Source organism: Pecten maximus, chromosome 12 (assembly GCF_902652985.1).
Source record: "Pecten maximus chromosome 12, xPecMax1.1, whole genome shotgun sequence".
NCBI lineage: Eukaryota > Metazoa > Mollusca > Bivalvia > Pectinida > Pectinidae > Pecten > Pecten maximus.
The window spans coordinates 1,486,933-1,508,509 of record NC_047026.1 but is presented as its reverse complement, the minus strand read 5'-3'; the positions used below and the strand labels follow the sequence as shown (position 1 = coordinate 1,508,509).

Genomic DNA, 21,577 nt, shown 5'->3' with positions numbered 1-21,577 from the left:
GAATGATCTGGTTTGAAATCTTGTATTGTTGTTGTTTCATAAATTTCCAAAGAAATATATATAAACTGTATACCGTAAAAACTCGTGTAATTTGCGCAACAGTATAATTTTTGCAAGTACTTTTTGGGGCTGAAAATGCTGAAAAAAAACTTCTATCTGTTTATTTTGCACATGAAAAATTTTGACCAAAAACGATGTCCAGGAGGTCCCGAAAATGATGTATGAAAATGACACAAACACAGATTAGTACAAAAGTTTACTTAAAATAATTCTAATAAATACTTAATGATTAAAATAATCTGATTATTTTGTATTTGCAATGAGGAAATAGCGAAATTGCGTCTTGTTTATTTTTTTTAAATCGACCGTAAGAGCTGCGGGTATCTCTGGCTAGGTGATTGGGTGCCGTAGATCATGAGTTCGAGGCCCGGTCAGGGCACAAGTCAAAAAGTTGTCTTCATTCGTCATTTGTGTTACTATGTTATATAAACTGTATATACATGTAATAGTTCATTTAAGATGTGAAAATATAATTTTTATGTTAAGAATATATTTTAAATCATGATTTAGATAAATACCCAGACGATGATGTAAATGTGATGATATAAAGATATGTATCTATAGATGTATCGGATTAATGTTGAACGTTGTGTGAAAAAACCATACCGCCCAGGTTTATATTCTTTGGCTGTATTGCCCAGCTTCTCTTTGATGTCAGTGGGCTTATATATGTTGTCTTTATCTGACCTAAGCTGTTATGAAGTCATGAAACCCAAAACAAACATCTCGCTGTTGAACTAGATATTCTTGTTGTGGAGATCTCTCTTTCTTGTCCACAGTTAGTGTCCTACCTACAGACACAGCAGGCGGGCGGCCTCATTTGGGGCTGTCGCCATGACACCAACAGGATTAAAGACTGCTTCCTGTACGTCAACAAGAAGGCCGATTTACTGTGTGATCGCTATGAGCCTATCACTAAAGAGGTACGTTAAAAAATGTAAAAGAGGACATTTTACAGTTAAAGATCAGATTAATTTTGATCTGAACTATTCAAATTTTTTAACATGAATGTAAGTTGTTTATAAGCAAGCATGTTGCACAGCAATTGTAGTTCAAGAAAAAAGTTTTCAACTTTTCCTTTTAATTGCTAGTAATCATAATGTACGAAATTTGGTCAGAAGCTTCCTTTGGGGAAGGGGAACAAATTTTGCATAAATGTTGGCTCTGGCCATCTGAGGGCCGGAGGGGCAGGCCCAATAGGGGAAATAGAGATAAGTCCTTTAAATTGATACTGGTCATGAACAAGAGAATGGATGTTGACAAGTTTGATCTGAAGAGGAACCAATTTTGTATAAACCGCGAGTCTGGCCCTACAGGGGCCAGAAGGGATTGAGATCTAGCAAAAATCTTTAAAATCCTTCTTCTTCTGTAGAAAAAAAAGGATTTGGCCCATATTTGGTCTGAAATATCCTTGGATGAATGTTATCCAATTTGGTATATATATGATGAGACTGACCTCCAAGGGCCTGAGATGAACGGCCAAGTAGGGGAAATAGGGCAAATTCTTTAAAAGCATTCGTCTGTAGGAATGAAAGGATTTGGGCTGTATCATGGTATGAAGGGAATCAATTTGTGTTTGAAAGGTCGGTCTGCTCCCCCCCCCCCCCCCCCCCCCCCCCCCCCCCCCCCCATCCCCCCCATCCCCCCCAACCCAGGGGCCTGAGGGGTGGGGCCCAATAAGGGAAATATAACAAATTCTATAAAATCCTTCTTCTGTAGTGTTGTCGTGTTTTTGTCAAAATCACTGCAATATCCAGGTGGGTGATACAAGCCCACTAGGCCTCTTGTTTAGGGACAGTTAAGAAATTTCAACATGTTAAAACTGGGGTCGGCTCGTCTGAATGACAGAGGGACTTACTATTAATTCCACATCCATTTTGTTGCTGACATGATTTTGAGGTAAATGATACCTTGGTTGTTTGCGATTTAGACGGTTGACCTTCTAGTCTCCCATATTTACATCAGTCGTCGGTTTTCAGATGTGTACGCGGATCAACAACATGGCTGCCGTGGCTGACTACCTTGAGAGTTACCACAGTAAACTTGGTAAAACGTTTGATGTCTATAACGACTGGCAACTTAAACACAAGAGCCACACCCCAACCAGTGACCTTAACAGCTGTGACAGAGCAGGTAGGGGACAGGATAAAAATAAAAAAACAGAATTATCAAAATATGATAAAAATAGGTCATGTATAGGTCATATATAGGTTATTATAGGTCATGTATAGGTCATGTATAGATCATTATAGGTCATTATAGGTCATGTATAGGTCATTATAGGTCATTATAGGTCATGTATATGTCATGTATAGGTCATTATAGGTCATTATAGGTCATGTATAGGTCAAGTATAGGTCATGTATAGGTCATGTATAGGTTATTTTAGGTTATGATAGGTCAAGTATAGGTCATGTATTGGTCATTATAGGTCATGTATAGGTCATGTATAGGTCATAATAGGTCATAATAGGTCATTATAGGTCATGTATAGGTCATTATAGGTCATGTATAAGTCATTATAGGTCATGTATAGGTCAAGTACAGGTCATGTATAAGTCATTATAGGTCATGTATAGGTCATTATAGGTCAAGTATAGGTCATGTATAGGTCATTATAGGTCATCATAGGTCAAGTATAGGTCATTATAGGTCATGTATAGGTCATTATAGGTCATTATAGGTCAAGTATAGGTCATGTATAACAGGGGTCGAAATAACCGCAAGCCCGTCGGCCCGGGGCTATTAAATTTAATGAAGGGCAGATTGGTTATTCGATGAGCTGGCCTGTCGGGCTTGTTGATATTTGAACATCAGAACTACCCTCACAAATTCAAAAATAAACCTTAACTAACGTAACTTATCATTCGGAGATGCTTGGTTTGTTCTTCGCGTAGGCTTGGCCCTATCGCGTATGTAACAGCATTTTTCATTGGCTTATCGTACCAAAACTCAGGATCGCTGCTGCGTTTGTTCCCGATTGCGGCGCATAGCATTTATTGCAAGCGCGGTAAAGACACCACTGTCACAACAAGATGGTGGTGGAAGGTCATAATATTAATGTTTTTCTCTATCGGTTTATAAATTTTCACGATGGAGCGATTTCTATTCATTTCAATCTAACAAATGTATGAAACATGCCTCTTACAAAAGATCTATTGCGCCATGTCGTAATTTTATTCCAAGTTAATTATATATCACAGCAACAGCAGACATTACAAAAAACAAATAGATATCAACAAAAACATGGATGATATTTTGCGCATAACCATGGCCTATAAGCAAATAATAACAATGTTGTGAATTTTCATCAAAAAAAAAAAAAAAAAAAACATTCTTTAAAAAACAATTTTAAAAACTCAATTTTCTAGCTCAAAATACTCTAGAATGCACCAGAGAGCTTCTACGTTTTTAAAAAAATTTCGGGGGGGGGGGGGGAACCCCCAAATTGGCCCGCCTATGGCTGCACTCCAGGTCCATTTAAATTACAGAAGGGCCAGTAGATTTTCTCATTGGCAAGCCCTTTGGTCCAGCTGGAATAATTTCTTATTTCTACCCCTGGTATAAGTCATTATAGGTCATGTATAAGTCATTATAGGTCATGTATTGGTCATGTATATGTCATAATAGGTCATTATAGGTCATGTATAGGTCATTATAGGTCATTATAGGTCATTATAGGTCATGTATATGTCATGTATATGTCATAATATGTCATTATAGGTCATGTATAGGTCATTATAGGTCATGTATAGGTCATTATAGGTCATTATAGGTCATTATAGGTCATGTATATATAGGTCATGTATAAGTCATTATAGGTCATGGAAAATATCCCTTAAGTTGATGAGGAAAAATTCACTCTTGATAATAATATAAACTTTAAAATGTTAAATGAGGAGGAAAACTATATATAGATATACTACATATTCCTCCGTTAAATATGAAATTTCAATAATTCTTTGCAAAGTGCAAATTTTAGATTCAGATTTCTTCACAGAGTATCAAATTTCAATATCTACTCCCCCACCCAAAGTTATAAGTTTGGATATTTATTTGTGTCACAGAGTTTGAAGTTTTGGGAGGATTTTCTTACAACCCTGAGGTTGACCGTCAGTATGTCATGGAAACTGCATCACAGAAAACTTCTACGACCACTTCATCACGATCGTATCATTCCGTGATCATACAGAGTCCCACTAGTCCATGCCACGATCACCTGCTGGCCGTCCTCCGCGCTCTCAGTAGGATCATGGCTTACAGGGTAGGTTCTGTTACATCACTGTAAATGGAGGGAGATGATAGGCTGGCGTATTACAAGTATCATGACCGTCCTCTCATTGGATGATTCCTTTCCCAGTGAACAGCGAATCAGACCTTATCACAATATTTTAGTGTTTTTGACCTCGTCTACCTCCGGCCTCCCAAGAGAAATATAACAATTCCACCATAGGACAGTGTATAAATTCTCCCCAAATATAGAAAATGTATGAACAAACCCATTCATGAAATCTTCCCTGATACAGAAATTGTTGAAACGATAAATAAAATATGAATTCTGGCCAAATTCAGAAAAAGTGTTAACAAATCAGCCAATGAATTCTTCTCCAAATATAGAAAATGTATGAACAAACCAATTTATGAATTCTTCCCTGATACAGAAAATAATTGAAAAGATAAATAAAATAGAAACTTTGATAACAGATTAGTGTGGGATTTCTTCCCAAATATAGAAAATGTATGATAATGTATGATTTGTTTCTCAATAGTCGTCTGTATGACTCTTCCCCACAGATAAACCTGTCTGTATGACTGTTATAGAAAATGTATGATAATGTATGACGTGTTTCTCAATAGTCGTCTGTTTGACTCTTCCCCACAGATAAACCTGTTTGTATGCGACGCCCTACATGTACTGCTTGGTTTGAAGCATACAAACGATCCCATACAAGTATGTCTTCAGCCCCTCACACAGTTCCTCCAGAATTACTTCGACTCCTTACAGGCGTGGCTCTACCCAGACTGCTTCAGGAGGGTCATAGAGTGCATCTGGATATTTATAGTACAAGTAAGTTCCTACCTTCCTCCTCTAGAGAGCTCCATATATTATATATTTTATGTATATACAGTAAGACTTGTTTATAACGAGTCCCGCGGAATCAAAGGAGATACAGTAAAACGTGTTTATAATGAATCCCAAGGGTCCTGAGAAAATAGATTGCTTTATCTGAACTCATTTTAGGATTTTGAAATAACTTACTTCATAAAAAAATAGAAATTTATATCATGCCTGTTTTCTTATTAAAGTTTATGTGTACTTTTATTCAATTTCAATTTCAAACTTGCTTGATTAAGGTTGAGCCAAATTCAGAGATTTTAACTTTTTTCAAAAATTGAAAAAAATAACAGAAATTGATATCATGCCTGTTTTTCATATGAAAGTTTTAGTGTATTTTTCATCAATTTTCTATTTCAACCATGCTTCAAAAAAAAAAAAAAAATCAAAAAAAAAATCAGTATATTTTAATTTCTCTGGGTTATATATTTAGACATGGTCTAGCTTACAATACACTAAATTTGAGATCTTATCTTTTCTCTTTCTTAACAACTTTCTTCTTCCTAATGTCTCCCTTGACAATGCCTCACTTTTGGCCTTTAGTTGAGCGTTCGCCGCTGTGAGGAAGGCTTTGGGTTCTGTCCCCTAGCCGAGACATGCCAGAGTCTTTAAAAATGGTAGTTGCTACTCCTGCTTAGCGCTCAGCATATTTGGAGTGGGACGACTAGTTCACCCGTTGTCAGTATAATGTGACCGGGTGGGGTGTGCTGCTGGGTGTCTTCGGCAGTATGCTTGAGTGAGGTATCACTATAAATCGGCAAAAGTTCCGGCCTATCACAAGGAGACTTAACACGAACATACCGCAGCCTCCCAAAACACACATATGCACTCAACACACGCATGCATGTCGCACACACGGGAGGCCGTCCTTAAATGACCTTAGCTGTTAATAGGACGTTAAACAAAATAAACCAAACCAAACCAAGCTTACAATACGGCCCTGTACATATATGTACAGACTAAGTAAGGCAATTATAATGGTAGAATGATAAAAGACATATTTTTCATAAAAGGTTATTATATACACTGATAAATATCACAGATATCTTATATATCACACTACTGACTGCTTCTAAAACATTTCAGTGTGTTTCTTTACAATCTAATTAAAATATAGATGGTCATTCTAATTACGTTACATGAACATCTGACAACATTGCATAGGGGGTCATCGATCTCACCCATTATGAGATCATGAATCTGAAGCTAACAATTTCGGTACGTCATGTATATAGCTATATGCTTCATTGGATGAAATGACTTGAAACAGATTAACAGATTATGCAAACTATGCTCTCTAGTCATGCTATTTCATTTCAGTAATAATTACCATAACTTTAGTATGCATATTCATCACTTACACCCATCTTTGTATCCCCAAAAAACAAGATTCAAAAATCCCGCCTGATAGCTGACGGCTCATAGTTTGTTGATATCCCGACATTGTAATTTAGCTGTTTGTTTTGACTATTTGGTCAAATTTTGGCAACGCTTGTTTGCTTTTTGCCCATTTCCCCTTTTGTGTTGAGTTACATACATTTTGTATATACATATTTTTGTTTTGTGCCTTTTTCGGCCGGTGTTTACATTTAACGTGTACCACGTGGTCCGCCATTGTTTTGCATTCGCTGTCGTTTGTAAATCGCCGGTCTTTGTTCGGCCGTTTGTAGCAGTTTTTCGTTGTTTTTTGGCATCGTTCCTGTTTTACACTGCATGTAAAGTTCATTCTTGTTTACGTACGTTGTATGTTTTAGTTTGTTTTTTACTTGTTTGTTGTTTTTTGAATACAAACGTTGTGTGCTAGTAGGTAGTATGTCTTGCTCGGGACTACGACGGGGTTCGTCTCATGAGCGTTCCTATCTCTACGGAGAACGGGATTCTAATGAGATATGTTCCCTTGATCGTTCCGGTCATGAGGATTTGCCGTGCGTTACTACTCAGGACGAACCTCATGGCGGGGTTTCTCTAGCACCTGGGCGACCCTCTTCTTCCTGTAGGAAGGATTCGTCTTTATCTTCCGGCAAGAGAGGGAAGCATGTTAAGAATATTGCTCCCGGCTCTGAGTCGGTTGTCAACTCTGTTGTTCCTATCTCGGGAGCTCCCGTGTCGTCGGGTTCTTCTCGTGACGGGAGGGTGGTCCTTCCCATTCAGGAACTCCCTGGAGTAGGGGAGGGACATCCCGACCCTGGTTTAACTCTGCCCAGGGTCGAATTGGCTGACAATTCCCGTAAGCTTTCGAGCTTGCCTTTGGGTAGGGAATTTCAGCCGCCGGTCACTGGTTTGGTCAGTGATCTCGGCAATCCAGGTGGTGTTGTCGATGGGGGCAGTTTTGATGCAGGGCCTGTTCCTCCGAGTTCAGGTCCAGGGGTTACGGATTTTCTTGCGGGATTGTCCACTTCCACTGGGGTAAGGGATGCGCAGCTGTCTTATTCCTGCATCAATTCTGGTCCGGCTTTTCATCCTGGCCAGTTACCCGGCCCTGGTCCTATTAGGTCCTGCCCGGAGTGTTCTGGTTCGGGTTTCCCAGGGGGTGTTCTCCCACGGGAGTGTTTTGCTGGACAGGCGACTGGGTTCCAGGCGCCGTTTCCCCCTGGTTCAGGGTATAGGGTTGCCTGCGGGCAACCATCCTTGGGCCACCCAAACCAGCCTGCGGATGGTTTTGGGTATCGTCAGCATCCCGGCAGTTGCGGGCCTAGCCCGCACATGTCCGGGTTTCCACCTGGTGGGAGTGGTGGTCCACCTATGTCTTTCGGACTGGGTGGCCAGCCCCAGTCTCAGGCGGGTCAGTTTGACCAGTTCTGGGGTCACTCCCAACCCGCGTGGCCTTTTCCATTTCCTCAGGGATATGGTTTTAACCCCATGGCTTTTCCTGCTTGGAACCCTTGGGGTTTGGTCTCCCCCTCACGGAGACGTTTTGGCAGTTCCGCCGGTCCTAAGAAGGTTTGCCGCACCTTTAGGACTTCTGCCTCGTGTGCGGACTCGTTTGTCTCCGGGTCCAAGGGCAAGGCTGTGACTTCTAAGTCTAAGCCTGCAGCCACGGTTGTTAGGCGATCTGCACCTAAACGCCGTTTTGTGGAGCCCCTTCAAGATTCTCCTGAATTGGTTCCTATGGCTGGCCCGTTCAATGCAGTCGAGACTTCATGTCCCGCTAGTGTGGAGGCTATGGACTGTGAGGACGTGGGTATGGCAGATGAGGAGGATGTCGTTCATCTCTCTCCTGGGTGCTCGGACATAGACGCTGGTCTGTCTGGGTCGTCTGATGACGATCCTCAAGGTGGGGATTCCCAGGATGAGGGTGACCCTGAGGCTGCTGAGGCTGAGGCCCAGCACGTCTTGTCCGGTATGCGGGCCCTTAGGGCCGACGTTTCCCGGATTCTCGGGGAGAAGGTTTGCCCACCTCCTTCTGCGTCATCTATCCCGGAGTCCACCACCCTTTTGGGTTCCTTGGTGGCTCCTAGAGCATCCGCCCAGTCGGACCGCTCTCTGCCAGAAGGCACTATTGTGTCTTCAGCTCTGGCCACTGCCCAGTCACGGGTTCTGGAGAAGAATTCGTCTTCAACCCGTACGCCTGGGTTTACTGGGTTGCAGCTCAGTGTTGGTGACCTGTCTGAGGTTCATCCCTCTGACTATGCCACACATGATGGCCTGCTTGTCTCTCAACCAGCTAGGCTGGAATCGAGAGAGCTGGCGGCTTGGCCCGGTAAGTCAGTGGATCAGGTGGTGTTTGGATCTAAAGAGCACCACAAGATGGAGAGACTGCTGCGTCTTTCCATCCAGATTCTGTCATATATAGACTTTCTGACAGTTTGTCTGTATAGGGTTTCCGATGTGCCTGAGGGTCGGATTTCCGAGACAGAACAGGCCGACATCCAGGACAGGATGACCTCTGCCCTGAACGGGGCATTGAGAGCTCTGGCAGCCTTGCAGGTGTCTTTGCTGGTCAATGTCTTGTTGGCTAGGCGTTTTTCAGTTTTGAAAAACCGCCCGGTCGATGAACCTTACCGCTCCCGGTTGTTGACTGCCCCCTTCTCTGGGTCCACTCTTTTTGGAGGGTCCCTTCCTTCTGTTCAGAAGGATTTGAAGGAGGACTCAGTCGCCTCAGCACTTTTGGTGAAGAGGAATTAGGCTGAGAAGGCCCGCACCTCGCAGGGGTCAGCGCCTCCTAAGAAGAAGGCAAAACCTTCGGCTACGCAATCTTTTGCTCAGCCAAAGGCGAAGCCTTCCTTCAAGGGCAACAAAGGGAAAGGTAAGAAAGGGAAGAACCCTCCTGGGGGTAAGAAGAAGAGTTCCTGACTCTCTTCTACCCTCCTTGGTCCTTTCAGACGAGGAGTTTGTACGGGAGGAGTGCAGTCCTCCCGTTTCAGATTCCGGTCCGTCTCTCACAGGATTAGGATCAGGCTTGGCAGACGACTCTCTTGCTTGGCAAGGGCTCGATCTGCCACGGCCAGATCTTCCTGTGGGGGGACGTCTATCCGCCTTCCTACCAGAGTGGAGGGAGATCACGGAGGACGCCTGGGCCTTGTCTGTGGTCAAGGAGGGGCTAGGCATTCCGCTTTTGCGGGATCCGCCGTTAGCGTCAAGGCCAATCTTTTTTCCTCCTCCCGGGGATCCAGGAAAGGCTTTGGCTCTCCAGGAGGAAGTAAGGACCATGCTTGTCAAGGGCGCGGTCGAGGAGGTACCTTTGATGGAGTGCACCCCCGGCTTCTATTCCAGAATGTTTCTGGTACGGAAAAAGTCCGGGGCATGGCGCCCGATCATAGATCTAAGTGCCTTCAACAGGCACGTAGATTCTCCTCACTTCAAGATGGAGACTCCTCGGGGCATAATCGCCTCCGTGAGAGATGGAGTGTGGGCCACTTCAATAGATTTGAAGGATGCCTACTTCCACATCCCCATCAAGAAGTCGGCACGGAAGTTCCTCCGGTTCACTTGCAACGGGAAGGTCTTTCAGTTCCGGGCCATGCCATTCGGGCTCACGACTGCACCTTTGGTGTTTACCAAGCTGCTGCAGGTGGTCGTGGGATTCCTGCATTCTCGGGGAAAAGATGTTCACATCTATTTCGACGATTCCCTCATGCTTCACCTAGTGAGGAGATCCTTGTTGCAGGACACCTGATTGGTCCTGAAACTCTTCCTAAAGGTCGGTTTCATTCCATCCAGGGAGAAGTCGGAGGTGACCCCATCTCAGGATTTCGTTTTCCTGGGAAACCGTTTCAACACGGTTCAGGGCATTGCCCTTCCACCAATGGAGAAGTTCGAGAAAGCCAGGGATCTCGCCCTGACTTTCATCGGCTGGTCTCGGGTCCAGGTGCGTTGGTTTCTCAGTTTCCTGGGATTTCTCAACTCCCTGGCAGATGTGGTCCCCTTGGGGAGACTTCACATCAGACCTCTCCAGATGTTCCTTCTTGGCAATTGGGTCCTTTCGTCAAGGGACTGGGAAGCTTGGATTCCTCTGGACCAGTCGGTCAAGGAGTTTGCCCGTTGGTGGACCCTTCAGGACAACGTTCTTCGTGGGGTTCCTTTGTCCAAGCCCGTTCCCACTATGACCCTGTTCACGGATGCTTCCATGACGGGTTGGGGGGCGTACCTCGACGGGCATTGCCGGTCGGGGGAGTGGTCTGGGGAACAGCTCTCCGAGCACATCAACGTGCTCGAGATGAGGTCTGTTCTATTGGCATTGCAGTCTCTTCGGGGGATCTTGCAATCCAAGGTGATTTGTGTGGCTACGGACAACTCAACAGTTGTCGCGTATCTGGAAAGGCAGGGGGGTACCAGGTCCCACATCCTGTGTGCCCTCGCTATCCGTGTTCTTCTTCTGTGCCAGGAGATGCAATTAACTATCCTTGTCAAGCATCTTCCGGGCAGATTGAATGTGTTGGCGGATACTCTGTCCAGGCGCGGGCAACCGGTGTTGACGGAATGGCAACTGAATCCTTCGATTTTCGAGGGAGTCTGTCAGGTGTGGGACAGACCTCACATAGATCTGTTCGCCACATCCCTGAACAATCAGTTGCCAACGTTTGTCTCTCCGGTTCCAGATCCGAGGGCTTGGGCCGTGGATGCTCTATCTCTGGACTGGGAGGGGATGCATGCTTATGCATTCCCCCCCTTCAATTTGGTGGGCAGGGTGTTGCAGAAGTTTCGGAAGCATCATTGCTCCCTGCTCCTGATAGCACCCCTGTGGCCGAGGCAGCCTTGGTTTCCGGAGCTTTTGTCGTTTCTGGTGGAAGATCCTCTGATTCTCCCACTCAGAACGAATCTCCTTCGCCAGCCTCGGTCCAGGACGATGCACTCTCGTCCAGAGATACTCCACCTTCACGCGTGGAGGCTATCTCAGGAGGCCTCGCTCAGGCGGGCTTTTCTAGAGACGTGTCAGCTCGCATCGCTCGATCGATTAGGTCTTCCTCTTCTGCCGTCTACCAATCAAGATGGAAGATCTTCTGTGATTGGTGTGTCGGCAGGAAGGTTGATCCGGTCAAGGCATCTGTACAACTGATTGCTGATTTTCTGCTTTGGTTGTTTAGAGATCGCAATCTTGCCCCGGGCACAATTGCTGGTTATCGTACGGCGATAGCCAGTGTGCTTTCCTTTCAGGGTAGATCAGAGGTGAGCTCATCCTCTTCTCTATCTGCCCTGATTAGGGGGTTTGGGTTGGACAGACCTAGAATACGGCAGTTGGCTCCTCAATGGAATCTGGCTCTGGTGCTCGATTCTTTGACGCGTGCTCCTTATGAGCCTTTGGAGTCGGCCACCTTGAAGTTTCTTACTTTCAAGGTGGTGTTCCTCATCGCCTTGGCTTCTGGTCGTAGGAGAAGTGAGATCCATGCTTTGTCCTCTCACCCCTCTTGCCTCCGTTGGGCTAGGAACTTTTCTGCCGTGACCCTTCTCACTGATCCTGCCTTTTTGGCTAAGAATCAGGTTCCTGGTTTCTTGCCTGAGCCTATCAAGATCCCTTCCTTGCAGGGCTCAATGGGTTCTGTGGAGCGGGATAAGCTGCTCTGTCCCTGTCGGGCACTTAGGTTTTACCTTGAGAAAACCAAGGGGGGGGGGGGGGGGGGGGGGGGGGGGGGGGGGGGTACTCGATCCCGGCTTTTCTTGTCCATCAAGCAGGGTCAGCAGGAGATCTCCTCCCAGTCCATTTCCAGATGGATCTGTCAGGTTATCAAGTTTGCTTATGACCATTCTGATGATCAGGTTCAGGCTCGTTACAAGGTGAGTGCTCATGAGGTTAGGGCCCTTGCTACATCATGGGCTCTTCTCAATGGCTCCTCCTTTCAGGATGGGAGATCACTCTGTTGCGTAATCATTAAGATACAGGTCACGTGACGGTAGGGAGGGCGGGATTTTTGAATCTTGTTTTTTGGGGATACAAAGATGGGTGTAAGTGATGAATATGCATACTAAAGTTATGGTAAGTATTACCTCATGAAAATTGGTTTTACTTTAAAAACCTCAATTTCATACATATGAAATTCACTTCAAAGATTCTGTAAGTAGTAAATTTGATTGGTTAATCCGAAAGGTCATCCTGACGTGACCCCTCATGCGATGTCGTTAGATGTTCATATAACGTAGTGAGAGTGACCATCTAGATTGTAATAAAATTGTTCTTTTTAAAAACATTTATACTGCACAACTGTCTAATAACATGGCTAAGGTCATTGCATAAAACAAAGCAACCGTAGCTAAAAGACTGTTTAAAAATGATCGTTTTTGCTAAAGGGACATACATTCTATCTGCTGTGGTAGGTCTGGTAGTTCTGAAAGACACAGAAAAACATAGAATTTACAACATTCATTACTTATCATTTTAAAATTTTAGAAGTGACAACCGCTTTCCTTAACTCATAGAAATCAGATATAGGCATCCATCTGGGCTGTTTGAAAGAATACAAAACATAATTAAAATAACTAGGATGTTGAGTAAAACCCTAAAAACTTATAAATCTTCTCAATGTAGGAATATACCAAACACTTGCCGAATAATATATGAGATGTGGATAGACAATACACTAATAGATTAGTATAATACTGTCAGACATAAATGACCATAGTCTGAACATAGAGTTATTGCCCTTTTTCTCCAAAAATTCTTACTCTGCTTTTCTTTCATTTCATATTTCAGGATTTTGAGGAAGAAGTGGGGAGGTTAATGTTGGGAGAAGCTCATGGAGAGACAAATGCTCGGACACTCATACAGGCAGTCTCCGTGAGTTTACAGTTTTTGATGATGAAGCTTCAAACAATGACAGTGTTAAAATATTTCGGTTGGGAACAATAACAGCCACACAGCTTGTTTATGTGTTTATGAAGAAAAGATTTGTAACATATTTAAATTATTTGATTAAGAAATGGTTGAAATTTAGATATTGGTTATGTGGTTCCTGAATTTTTTTTCCCCGACTGTTGACGTGTGGAACTGTAGCATTTTGAATATTTGTGTTTCAGCATCTACTGACATTCATTAACCGTCAAGACAAGGATATTAGAAAAGATCTACTGTTGTCACAGGCCGTAAGTAATTATATACTGTTGTCACAGGCCGTAAGTAATTATATACTACTGTCACAGGCCGTAAGTAATTATATACTGTTGTCACAGGCCGTAAGTAATTATATACTGTCGTCACAGGCCGTAAGTAATTATATACTGTTGTCACAGGCCATAAGTAATTATATACTGTTGTCACAGGCCGTAAGTAATTATATACTGTTGTCACAGGCCGTAAGTAATTATATACTGTTGTCACAGGCCGTAAGTAATTATATACTACTGTCACAGGCCGTAAGTAATTATATACTACTGTCACAGGCCGTAAGTAATTATATACTACTGTCACAGGCCGTAAGTAATTATATACTGTTGTCACAGGCCGTAAGTAATTATATACTACTGTCACAGGCCGTAAGTAATTATATACTGTTGTCACAGGCCGTAAGTAATTATATACTGTTGTCACAGGCCGTAAGTAATTATATACTACTGTCACAGGCTGTAAATAATTATATACTACTGTCACAGGCCGTAAGTAATTATATACTGTTGTCACAGGCCGTAAGTAATTATATACTACTGTCACAGGCCGTAAGTAATTATATACTGTTGTCACAGGCCGTAAGTAATTATATACTGCTGTCACAGGCCGTAAGTAATTATATACTGCTGTCACAGGCCGTAAGTAATTATATACTACTGTCACAGGCCGTAAGTAATTATATACTGTTGTCACAGGCCGTAAGTAATTATATACTGCTGTCACAGGCCGTAAGTAATTATATACTGTTGTCACAGGCCGTAAGTAATTATATACTGTTGTCACAGGCCGTAAGTAATTATATACTGTTGTCACAGGCCGTAAGTAATTATATACTACTGTCACAGGCCGTAAGTAATTATATACTGTTGTCACAGGCCGTAAGTAATTATATACTACTGTCACAGGCCGTAAGTAATTATATACTACTGTCACAGGCCGTAAGTAATTATATACTGTTGTCACAGGCCGTAAGTAATTATATACTACTGTCACAGGCCGTAAGTAATTATATACTACTGTCACAGGCCGTAAGTAATTATATACTGCCGTCACAGGCCGTAAGTAATTATATACTGTCGTCACAGGCCGTAAGTAATTATATACTGTCGTCACAGGCCGTAAGTAATTATATACTGTCGTCACAGGCCGTAAGTAATTATATACTGTCGTCACAGGCCGTAAGTAATTATATACTACTGTCACAGGCCGTAAGTAATTATATACTGTTGTCACAGGCCGTAAGTAATTATATACTGTTGTCACAGGCCGTAAGTAATTATATACTACTGTCACAGGCCGTAAGTAATTATATACTGTTGTCACAGGCCGTAAGTAATTATATACTGCTGTCACAGGCCGTAAGTAATTATATACTACTGTCACAGGCCGTAAGTAATTATATACTACTGTCACAGGCCGTAAGTAATTGTATACTACTGTCACAGGCCGTAAGTAATTATATACTACTGTCACAGGCCGTAAGTAATTATATACTACTGTCACAGACCGTAAGTAATTATATACTACTGTCACAGGCCGTAAGTAATTATATACTGTTGTCACAGGCCGTAAGTAATTATATACTGTTGTCACAGGCCGTAAGTAATTATATACTACTGTCACAGGCCGTAAGTAATTATATACTGTTGTCACAGGCCGTAAGTAATTATATACTGTTGTCACAGGCCGTAAGTAATTATATACTGTTGTCACAGGCCGTAAGTAATTATATACTGTTGTCACAGGCCATAAGTAATTATATATTACTGTCACAGACCGTAAGTAATTATATACTGTTGTCACAGGCCATAAGTAATTATATACTGTTGTCACAGGCCGTAAGTAATTATATACTGTTGTCACAGGCCGTAAGTAATTATATACTGCTGTCACAGGCCGTAAGTAATTATATACTGTTATCACAGGCCATAAGTAATTATATACTGCTGTCACAGACCGTAAGTAATTATATACTACTGTCACAGGCCGTAAGTAATTATATACTGTTGTCACAGGCCGTAAGTAATTATATACTACTGTCACAGACCGTAAGTAATTATATACTACTGTCACAGGCCGTAAGTAATTATATACTACTGTCACAGGCCGTAAGTAATTATATACTGTTGTCACAGGCCGTAAGTAATTATATACTACTGTCACAGGCCGTAAGTAATTATATACTGTTGTCACAGGCCGTAAGTAATTATATACTGTTATCACAGGCCATAAGTAATTATATACTGCTGTCACAGACCGTAAGTAATTATATACTACTGTCACAGGCCGTAAGTAATTATATACTACTGTCACAGGCCGTAAGTAATTATATACTGTTGTCACAGGCCGTAAGTAATTATATACTGTTGTCACAGGCCGTAAGTAATTATATACTGCTGTCACAGACCGTAAGTAATTATATACTGCTGTCACAGGCCGTAAGTAATTATATACGGTTGTCACAGGCCATAAGTAATTATATATTACTGTCACAGACCGTAAGTAATTATATACTGTTGTCACAGGCCATAAGTAATTATATACTGTTGTCACAGGCCGTAAGTAATTATATACTGTTGTCACAGGCCGTAAGTAATTATATACTGCTGTCACAGGCCGTAAGTAATTATATACTGTTATCACAGGCCATAAGTAATTATATACTGCTGTCACAGACCGTAAGTAATTATATACTACTGTCACAGGCCGTAAGTAATTATATACTGTTGTCACAGGCCGTAAGTAATTATATACTACTGTCACAGACCGTAAGTAATTATATACTACTGTCACAGGCCGTAAGTAATTATATACTACTGTCACAGGCCGTAAGTAATTATATACTGTTGTCACAGGCCGTAAGTAATTATATACTGTTGTCACAGGCCGTAAGTAATTATATACTGTTGTCACAGGCCGTAAGTAATTATATACTACTGTCACAGGCCGTAAGTAATTATATACTGTTGTCACAGGCCGTAAGTAATTATATACTGTTATCACAGGCCATAAGTAATTATATACTGCTGTCACAGACCGTAAGTAATTATATACTACTGTCACAGGCCGTAAGTAATTATATACTACTGTCACAGGCCGTAAGTAATTATATACTGTTGTCACAGGCCGTAAGTAATTATATACTGTTGTCACAGGCCGTAAGTAATTATATACTGCTGTCACAGACCGTAAGTAATTATATACTGCTGTCACAGGCCGTAAGTAATTATATACGGTTGTCACAGGCCGTAAGTAATTATATACTACTGTCACAGGCCGTAAGTAATTATATACTGTTGTCACAGGCCGTAAGTAATTATATACTGTTATCACAGGCCATAAGTAATTATATACTGCTGTCACAGACCGTAAGTAATTATATACTACTGTCACAGGCCGTAAGTAATTATATACTACTGTCACAGGCCGTAAGTAATTATATACTGTTGTCACAGGCCGTAAGTAATTATATACTTCTGTCACAGGCCGTAAGTAATTATATACTGCTGTCACAGACTGTAAGTAATTATATACTGTTGTCACAGGCCGTAAGTAATTATATACTGTTGTCACAGGCCGTAAGTAATTATATACTGTTGTCACAGGCCGTAAGTAATTATATACTGTTGTCACAGGCCGTAAGTAATTATATACTGCTTTCACAGACTGTAAGTAATTATATACTACTGTCACGGGCCGTAGATAATTCTTTACTGCATTTTTCATGGTTTTCTACTCTGATCATGGTTTTCTATGTTCAGTCATGGTTTTTTACGTAAGATCATCGATTGAAACAAAACGTGGAAACTTTAAGGAGCTATTGAGATTAATGGCAGGTTTGAAAAGTGATTAATTGAACAAAATTACTCAGAAATTTGCATCAGAATGCATTTAAACAATATTACAAAATATATCTATATACCTTAAAACTTATCTACCATCTTTCCCTTTCTGTTGACGAACGATCATCTATCATTTGATAACTTGTGATGATCGATCATTTCTCGTTTGATAAGTTGTGATGATCAATTACACTATTATTTTCATAACAATATGTCAGTCGTTTGAACTGATCAAGGACATATAGTAAGACAGACACTTGAGTTAATTATGTTGTTTTTTTTGTCACTTGTCCAATGTTAACTTCTATATTAACAAAATAGAACTTAGGTGTTAACACAAATGAATTCTAAAAGATTCTTCTTTCCACAAGTTAAACAAAAAATTTACAATTAACAGCTGATGAAGAGGCTGGCAGATTGTTTAGATTTAAAATGTTTAACTGTAGGTGATGACCTTGACCTTTGTTTAGTTTTAAAATGTTTAGTTGTTGGTACTGACCTTGACCTTTGACCTTTCCCAGGAGGATGTCATGTTCAAGTTACAACTGTTCACAGAGTCGACATCTCAGCTGATGAAGCTACACCAGGCTCTCAAGGCACATGTAAGTTGCTTTATTGTAAAACCATATTTATCCTCAGATCAGCCCCAAGCACTAGTGTAAAGTATCAAGGATTGGGGAGAGCTTACTTTTAGCTTACTTATCAGGTCATCTGTGGATAAATACCGTATATGTGTTACTTATCTAATTACTGAGGAATATATGATGTCTTTGTTACTTCGCTTTCCTAAGCCTGTTGTAGGCACAAAATTCTGCCCTTTCCCAATCATTCCATCAGAATTAGTTGTCATATATAACCCCCACAAGTTAAGTCAGACTGAGTATTTTGGAATCAGGATATCTTTCTGGCAGTTCATTTGTCTGTCTGTAGACAAAATATTTTGTTGTTGAATGTTATTCAAGAGTTGTAATGATTATTTCATGCCTTGGGAGTTGAATAACACCCACATATTGTGGTAGAAATAGTGTGATAATGAAGTAATAGTGCAACGATGAAATGAATAGTGTGACGATGAAATAAATGATGTGGCGATGAAGTAAATAGTGTAACTATGAAGTAAATAGTGCAACGATGAAATGAATACTGTGAAGATGAAATAAATGATGTGATGATGAAGTAAATAGTGTGACAATAAAATAAATTGTGTGACGATGAAATAGATGTGATGATGATATAAATAGTGTAACGATGATATAAATAGTGTAACGATGATATAAATAGTGTAACGATGATATAAATAGTGTAACGATGATATAAATAGTGTAACGATGATATAAATAGTGTAACGACGAAATAAATAGTGTAACGATGATATAAATAGTGTAACGATGATATAAATAGTGTAACGATGAAATAAATAGTGTAACGATGATATAAATAGTGTAACGATGATATAAATAGTGTAACGATGAAATAAATAGTGTAACGATGATATAAATAGTGTAACGATGATATAAATAGTGTAACGATGAAATAAATAGTGTAACGATGATATAAATAGTGTAACGATGAAATGAATAGTGTAACGATGAAATGAATAGTGTAACGATGATATAAATAGTGTAACGATGATATAAATAGTGTAACGATGAAATGAATAGTGTAACGATGATATAAATAGTGTAACGATGAAATAAATAGTGTAACGATGATATAAATAGTGTAACGATGATATAAATAGTGTAACGATGAAATGAATAGTGTAACAATGATATAAATAGTGTAACGATGATATAAATAGTGTAACGATGAAATGAATAGTGTAACGATGAAATAAAAAGTGTAACGATGAAATGAATAGTGTAACGATGATATAAATAGTGTAACGATGAAATGAATAGTGTAACGATGATCTAAATAGTGTAACGATGAAATGAATAGTGTAACGATGATATAAATAGTGTAACGATGATATAAATAGTGTAACGATGAAATGAATAGTGTAACGATGATATAAATAGTGTAACGATGAAATGAATAGTGTAACGATGATATAAATAGTGTAACGATGATATAAATAGTGTAACGATGAAATGAATAGTGTAACGATGATATAAATAGTGTAACGATGAAATGAATAGTGTAACGATGAAATGAATAGTGTAACGATGATATAAATAGTGTAACGATGATATAAATAGTGTAACGATGAAATGAATAGTGTATCGATGATATAAATAGTGTAACGATGATATAAATAGTGTAACGATGATATAAATAGTGTCACGATGATATGAATAGTGTACCGATGAAATAAATAGTGTAACGATGATATAAATAGTGTAACGATGATATAAATAGTGTAACGATGAAATGAATAGTGTAACGATGAAATAAATAGTGTAACGATGAAATAAATAGTGTAACGATGATATAAATAGTGTAACGATGAAATAAATAGTGTAACGATGATATAAATAGTGTAACGATGAAATAAATAGTGTAACGATGATATAAATAGTGTAACGATGAAATAAATAGTGTAACGATGATATAAATAGTGTAACGATGATATAAATAGTGTAACGATGATATAAATAGTGTAACGATGATATAAATAGTGTAACGATGAAATGAATAGTGTAACGATGAAATAAATAGTGTAACGATGATATAAATAGTGTAACGATGAAATAAATAGTGTAACGATGATATAAATAGTGTAACGATGAAATGAATAATGTAACGATGATATGAATAGTGTAACGATGAAATGAATAGTGTAACGATGATATAAATAGTGTAACGATGAAATGAATAGTGTAACGATGATATGAATAGTGTAACGATGATATAAATAGTGTAACGATGATATAAATAGTGTAACGATGAAATGAATAGTGTAACGATGAAATGAATAGTGTAACGATGATATAAATAGTGTAACGATGATATAAATAGTGTAACGATGAAATGAATAGTGTAACGATGATATAAATAGTGTAACGATGATATAAATAGTGTAACGATTAAATAAATAGTGTAACGATGATATAAATAGTGTAACGATGATATAAATAGTGTAACGATGAAATAAATAGTGTAACGATGAAATAAATAGTGTAACGATGAAATGAATAGTGTAACGATGATATAAATAGTGTAACGATGAAATAAATAGTGTTACGATGATATAAATAGTGTAACGATGAAATGAATAGTGTAACGATGATATGAATAGTGTAACGATGATATAAATAGTGTAACGATGATATAAATAGTGTAACGATGAAATAAATAGTGTAACGATGATATAAATAGTGTAACGATGATATAAATAGTGTGACGATGAAATATTTTAATGATTAAACATTGTGACAATGAAATAAATATTATGGCTATGAAATAAATGGTGTGACGATGAAATAAATAGTGTGTTGATGAAATAAATAGTGTGACGATGAAGTAGATAGTTTGACGATACCGATCTGATTTATAGTATGCGTGGACAGACACCTCCAGTACATGCACTGTGGACGGAGCTCTTCAGGCCACGCTACACAAAATGAGACGGGAACTTCAGATGTACAGCAAGTGTTTTAGTGGGAAACAGCTGACAGACTGGATCATGGCAAACCCAGGCCCCTTCTGTAACATGTGTAAGTGACATTATACTCACAAACTTAAAATATCAAGATATTTTTATAATCTTTTCTGGCATCCTGTATAGGGCGGTGGCATTTGTATTCAAGTGGCATCCTGTGTGAGTGGTGTTTTCTGTGTGGGTGGCATCCTGTTTGAACAAGATCATATCTGTGGATTATATCCAGTACATGTATGTTAATGACAAGTGCTAGTGTGAATAGAAAAGATTTTCTATAAATAGTAACTGTGACCTTGACCTTGGCACCATGAAACACAAACTTATTGCTAAAGGTATTCTCATTCTTGGACAATGTCTAATTTCTATAAATGGTAAACTGATTGATCCTTCATCCTTCCCATGAATCACAATACATTGAG

General features: G+C 40.0%; 1 protein-coding gene across 1 annotated transcript; it reads left to right on the top strand.

Annotated features, from left to right (window-relative positions):
• The first annotated feature begins 171 nt into the window (after positions 1–171).
• Positions 172–21,221, top strand: LOC117339700. Its single transcript, XM_033901417.1, has 9 exons — positions 172–219; positions 840–983; positions 2,040–2,193; positions 4,128–4,324; positions 4,943–5,128; positions 13,302–13,385; positions 13,625–13,690; positions 18,076–18,156; positions 21,054–21,221. The coding sequence occupies exons 1-9, from the start codon at positions 172–174 to the stop codon at positions 21,219–21,221; spliced, it is 1,128 nt and encodes a 375-aa protein (XP_033757308.1).
• The last annotated feature ends 356 nt before the right edge of the window (positions 21,222–21,577 follow it).